The 6,777-nt window shown below is 41.4% G+C and overlaps 1 protein-coding gene across 2 annotated transcripts in view; it reads right to left on the reverse strand.

The window, feature by feature from the left end:
• The window catches only part of LOC111863409 (xanthine dehydrogenase), an 82,844-nt gene extending 78,891 nt beyond the window's left edge, over window positions 1-3,953 (reverse strand). For both annotated transcript variants that reach the window (XM_023849711.2, XM_023849712.2), the window contains exon 1: window positions 3,875-3,953. In XM_023849711.2, coding sequence (XP_023705479.1) covers window positions 3,875-3,918 — 44 coding nt within the window. In that variant the 5' untranslated portion in view covers window positions 3,919-3,953. The remainder of the gene's footprint in view (window positions 1-3,874) is intronic.
• Between the last annotated feature and the right edge of the window lie 2,824 nt (window positions 3,954-6,777).

Here is a 6,777-nt window from a genome sequence, read left to right on the forward strand (position 1 = left end):
AAACCGCTGAAGACACGGCAAACAGTATCAACCATCTACAGGACTGATAGGGGATTCATCAGAGGATGAATGCTCCACTCATGCCACTCGCCCACAAATTCACTTAATGCTCCAAAAACAAGAGAGCAGATTGTAAATACGCAGTCAATAAAAAGAAAACTATTACTAACGGTAGAACGCTAGAAGAAGGTATTCAAATAAACCAACGCAAGAGCCGCACAAAAGCTAAGGAGATTATTACAATCTTGCGTACAGGGTAACGATAAAAAGGGGTGCAAAATTGATAGGAACATCTGATGGCTCAGCACAAGAAATGGATTTATCCACATCGCAAATACTATCTCTCTAAAAATTAGTATTCCCATATAAATATCAGAATATTTCTCATTTCAGAGCGAAAAACTTTTTACCGAAAAAGAATCCACTGCAACTATAAGTAAATTGTTAACAANAACAAACTCTGTAGAACAGCTGATCTAAACTAAACACAAATATTCTAAAGGGTTCTGACGATGATATACGTGTATATCACTCAGAATTACTCGAAATTGGACTTTTACCATAGTCCGGTATTCTATAAAATAAAAAACACGACGTTTCGGAAATTGGATGTGTTTACGACCTCAAGTGAAGGGGGGAAGACACCTACTCAGTGATTGAAGTTAGCTCTTTTTAAGGGACCCAACTGAGTAGGTGTTTTCCCCCTCACTTGAGGACAGAAACACATCCAATTTCCGAAACGTCGTGTTTTCTATTTTCTAGAATACCGGACGATGGTAAAGTCCAAAAAGCCAGTAATTCTGAAAAAAGAAACAAATTATACTTTACAGTTGCATCAGAGAACATATGTCATATATTGTTATATAAAATATAATAATTCATTCCGTGACCTGTAGTCCGCAAGCGAACTATATAGACCGAGCGACCGCCGCTTGTCGGCGAAGATAGTGCCAATTTTTGCGGATAGAGTGTGTCACGTGGTCAGCGGAACAGTTCCCCACGGCCGTTAATCTCGGTTTCCAAGACCGGAGCCGCTATATCCTTGAAATAAAAAGAGTAAAGTTATCCCTGTAACAGGCCGTGGAGGCCCACATGGTTGTGAGATGTTGAGGTTCCTCATTTCCTAGACAATCGGCTCATAGATGGCGGTAAGTTTGTCAGCCTTACGCACCTACCGCCCTTTACTCTCAGGAATATTCCTGGTACTCATTTCTGTTAGAGGGTGAGTCGACCCCAGGGCCATAGTGCGACTGGAAGGATTAGGTCAGTTGAAAAAAAAAATCCAATGACCTCATCGGCATTCGATCCCCCGACCTTCCAGCTTGTAGCATAGTCTCTCAACCAATTACGCTACACACGAACTCAGATTCTGTCTTCCACTAGTCTTCTCCTAGCAACGGATCTCAACACAGAAAGTAGCGTTTCAAATCACTTCAAGTATTACACATAATTAAAGTGTTCCATTCACACGACGAACTTCCCGTGGCTGTCAATTAAACACTCGCAAATACTCCCAAATACTACGTGGTAGAAAGTGAAAGTGAAAGTGAAAGTGAAAGTGACATTGCGACTGACGGTCAGTCAGTCAGTAAGTCTTGGTGTCGAGCACCATCTGGGGCTCATGACCAGATATTTATTACTCTTTGACAGTTACGGTCTTGTTTTTGTGGAGCGCCCTCTCTGACAAGAGGATAGGTCTGTCTTTTGTATATGCTGCTGGCCATTGCCAGCGCAGTCTTTCTCAGATCCAAGTCCCTTGATACTTGCGACCATATATTACTGTCTCAGATCTGAGACTTCCTTTTCGTCGCCCCCTACGACTAGCAGGGTCACGGTGGAGGTATTCGACCCCGCCTCCACACGGGCGTACTATGTGGTTGTTCCTGGAATCTCGTTATAAAGCCTTCTCACAGACCATGCAGAAAACAGCCTATACTATTGGAACGTGTTTACCGAGAGATCGCATAGCAACGGTCATGGAGCCGACCGCATAGAAAACTCCGCACTCCCATTGTTGCCTTGCGTGTATTAGGTCGCGAGGTGTTTCGCGGTCAGTTACCTAGCAGCGCTGTGTCCATCCACGTTACAATATTCTATATGAAAATAACATACAAAGAAAGAATTTCATTGGTGCTCACAAGGAAGTTCATGACCGGCATGACCTTACAGAAAGTGACGTCTTTTCTTGGAAGTAACGTGCTTCAAATTCTACGGAATTTTACAAAGACTGTTTAGTGCAGGTGCGAAACTGTGAACAAAACTGAAATACATAACGCAAAAAATTTAATAATATCTTTGAAAATATTAACATGAAACTCTTCCGAAATGAGTATATTCGACCATATTAACAGTGGCCATGGCATTTTACCGGATAATGAACAACTATAAAATTCTCCATGAACGGTCGGGTTTATGTATGAGATGTAAACCATACTTCGTATAATAAATAACAACATGCAGATCGTAACAACGATAAACATAATTCTACACACAGACGTAAAACGAACACTGTTAGCTATCACTATTAATGTTATCTTTGTTGTAACTTGCTTTCTAGTGCACTGCATTTCAGTCCCGAAATATGATAAACTGTCAAAGTTTTATTATCTGAAATACCTACCAAGACGAAAGGTATGCACCTAAAAACATCAGCAGGGGAAAATGCACTTATAACTTGCTTTATAGTACACTGCATTTCAGTCCCGAAATATGATAAACTGTCAAAGTTCTATTATCTGAAATACCTACCAAGACGAAAGGTATGCACCTAAAAACATCAGCAAGGGAAAATGCACTCAGGAAACTGTTTTGGGTGTTTTCTAGATACAATAAATGTGTACCACGATACTGCCATCCAAATAAGAAGGACAATGACATAGCAAGTTCATTTCTTAAAAGCAAGCTTTCTATTTTCTACTTTGCTGTAATCCTTAAATGAAAGCATAAAAAGGAGTTGCGCTCCTGATTCTTTTCCGAAAATTTGCCCTAGAATCTCGACCCAAGGGCTGGTAACCCTGAGATATCTGGCGAATATCCTCAGCCAGGCAGGAAGAATTTTAGTCAGTTGCTAAAACTAGGACAAAAACTCTCATTTCTACATTTTCGAATTCATACTTCACAATAACCTTACCAGTTGACGCTATGTATTTTAAGAAGTTGAAAATCGTCGTTAAATAACCAAAGAATCGTCCATAACATTACAAATATGGCAACTGTAAGGGATACGCCGAGGGGCCGCGCCATAGCTCAAGCGGTTAGTCGCTGCTTTCCCACCGCGGCGGCCCGGGTCTGGTCAAGTTGGATTTGTGGTGGACAAAGTGGCGCTGGGGTAGGTTTTCTCCGAGTACTTCGGTTTCCCCTGCCAATCTCCATTCCACCAATTGCTCCACAATCACCCTCACCTATCATCTGGGGCTGGTACAATAGGCCAGAAGTGGCCACACTACAAGGTACTTAGTCCCACCCCACTAGCAATAAAAAAAAGGGATACGCCGTGTAATAAACATTTCTAAGATTTTAGATTCCTAGAACTGTGGCAATTAAATTAATATCTTATGGCATATGATGCCATGCAACTCCGGCAAAACTTTACCACAATGTACGGCGTCACATTCCATAAGATAAAACACTTCGTAATAAAGACTTGTTCATATTTTTTCCTTTTCTCGAAACATAACCTCAAATGTGCATGCCATTGCAATGTCGATACTTTTCAATACAAAACTTTTCACAAACATTGCATTCTACATTGACCACACCATGTTCCTTTCCCCCATTTTTGCCACAGCTGAAGATTAACCGGAGATTTGACACGGTACAACTTTTGGGGAAACACGCATTCTGAAGCTAGTGTAATAGGATCTGCAAAGCTTACCTTGTTGTTGCTGAGAACTCCAGTCTCGAGCACCTAGAAGCCATGGTTTCGAGCCACTGGAAGCAAGTGTCGTGATGCTCTGTTTAATATGCGCCCTGGTTCAGTTGCGTGAAGGTAACCCAGAAACGATAGTTGTAAGCCGGTTTCCATAAGCGCTTGTCGGAAATTCAGTGACGCGTGATTAATTCTTTTCTTAGAGTGGCAGTAAACTAAAAATAGTCAGTACCTAACGGCACACAAAATTATTCCCGAGTAATACGCATAAATTTGAGGATATATGCACTTAAAAAATGTTCATATATTACTTCGTGATAGGTTATAGACCTACTTATCTATTGCCTAATTGCACTTCGTATAAGAATTCATAATTTTAGCAGTATTTAAGGAACATGCACTAAATGAAGATAGTAACAAAAAAACTTGACCGTGTTTTCTGGAAAGGAGATCCAGAGAGTACTCGTAAATACGCTATTAAATTTGAGCAAAAATGAAATTTACAACTGTAAATGTAATAATAGAAACGCAATTTCCTGAACTCTAGTAAAATAAATATTTATTACATTACGTCTCTATATGTTCACAATTAAAGTACCAACAAATTAACACAAAACAACAAGAGAGCCAAAGAATAAAAATTAAAAATTGAATTTGGCTCGGGGAGATCATAATGAAATTTTGCAATTTTTAACGACTACTGAATTTCCACATAATAATTTAAGTGCTATAATTTGCAGCACAGATAAAATTATCCCTGTGCTTATTTAATTAATCACTATGCCATGAAGGTATATGGGAGTGGGGGTACAGCTCGTCACCAGATGGAGGTGCGTGGTCAGATTCATAACGCGAAATTTTTGCCGTCGGTACCCATTAGATAAAGGCCTGGGTGAGCACCAGAGCCGATCTAGGCGCTACGGGATAGAGAGTAATTTCTTGCGCAGTCTACAGCAAACAAGCTGTCTGCATTACCTACCCTTGTTACTGCGTGACATGATCTAAACATCTCATATCTGCAACACAACTTAATATGTTACCAGGTAACGAAACATATCTCCATCCCTTTCACTTTGGTAAAAAGAAAGGAGCACTTAGGCTCTCTTCTCATTGCTTATACAACTCTTTATAGAGCGCCAAATTGTACGCTGGTTGGGGATTCTCCCTAATGCGAGCCTGCAACTATGGTCCATCTGTATAATCTTTATGCACTTACAAATTTTATAAAAAAAACAAACTCCTTTGCCTGTAGTCCGCAAGCGAACTATACCGACCGAGCGACCGCCGTTTGTCGGCGAAGTTAGTGCCAACTTTAGCGGATAGATGGTGTTGCGTGGTCAGTGCAACGAACCCCCACGGCCGTTAATCTTGGCTTCCTAGGCCGGAGCCGCTATTTCCTTAAAATAACTCCTCAATTATCCTGAGGAAGCTTAGCGGATCCCGTTCCAGACCTACTAGTTTACAGAAAACCTGGTGGAGTCGGGAATCTAACCCGGGGCATCTGGATCTATAGCCAGGAACTCTGCCCACTTGACCACAAAGACTATCAAGTATAAAAAGGGCCGCGCCATAGCTCAAGCGGTTAGTCTCTGGCTTCCCATCGCGGCGACCCGGGTTCGATCCCGGGTCTGGTCAAGTGGGATTTGTGGTGGCGCTGGGGCAGGTTTTCTCCGGGTACTCCGGTTTCCCCTGCCAGTTTTCATTCCACCAATTGCTCCACAATCACCCTCACCTATCATCTGGGGCTGGTACAATAGTCCAGAAGTGGCCGCAGTACAAGGACTTCCTCCCATCCCACTACCAAAAATAAAAAGTATAAAAGGGAATAAATTATACAATAGTAAATTTCTTACTTCGTTTTGTAGTGGTGAGACTTATTCTCTCACCCTAAAGCACGAACATGATGGTGAGTGAGAACAGGGTTCCGGGAAGAAGGTTTCGACATAAAAGAGGAAGTGTCAGTAGGCTGGAGAAAACTACATGAAAAGAAGCTTCATAACTTCTTCTCATCACCAAACATTATTACGGTGAAGAAAAATAATAAAAGGAAAATTCATGGGGCATGCTTGAGAGACGGAAAATGCGTAAAATGTTGTCCATGTGCGGCCGAAACATGTTATAAAGGGAAGAAAGCATATGTAATACTAGAGACACTTTAGTGATGAGATAATCACTTTTAGTGTATAAGTTATACTTTTAGCGTCTTAATGACATTTTATGATATTATCGTCATAAATTATTAAAGTAATATTTTTAGTGAGATACATATTCTAGATGTCTTCTGTATTTTAAAATAGTGTCACATGTTCGGAACCCAGAAGAGATACTTCCATGGAAACGGTAGAACAGACCGTTGCATAGGAATAACAATAGAGGTATTGTAAGTCTAACAGGAGTCTCCACGGTTACAACAGAAGGTTCAATGCATAACAACGGCCGCAGATATATAAGAAGGCAATACATTCGATAAGACAGTCCCCCGTGTGGAGGCGGGGTCGAATACCTCCACCGTGACCCTGCGAGTCGTAGGAAGGGACGAAAAGGGAAGTCTCATATCTGAGACAGTAAAATATGGTCGCGAGTCCCAAGGGACTCCGACCCGAGAAAGATCGCTCTGGCAAGGGCCAGCAGCATATGCACAAGACAGACCCGTCCTCTCGTCAGAGAGGGCGCCCCACGAAAATAAAACCGTAACTGTCAAACGGTAATAATTAATATCTGGTCATGAGCCCCAGATGGGGCTCGACACCAAGACTTACTGACTGACTGACCATCAGTCGCAATGTGACTTTGACTTTGACTTTTGATAAGACAGTGGGAGAGCAAATGCTGATTCGTCCTTGTTTAGTCTTATGTTTCTTATATGTTCTTTGTAGCTTGTTGTTAGATTTCTGCCAGTTTGGTGATGT

The sequence above is a fragment of the Cryptotermes secundus genome, unplaced genomic scaffold (assembly GCF_002891405.2).
Source record: "Cryptotermes secundus unplaced genomic scaffold, Csec_1.0 scaffold792, whole genome shotgun sequence".
NCBI classification, from domain to species: Eukaryota; Metazoa; Arthropoda; class Insecta; order Blattodea; family Kalotermitidae; genus Cryptotermes; species Cryptotermes secundus.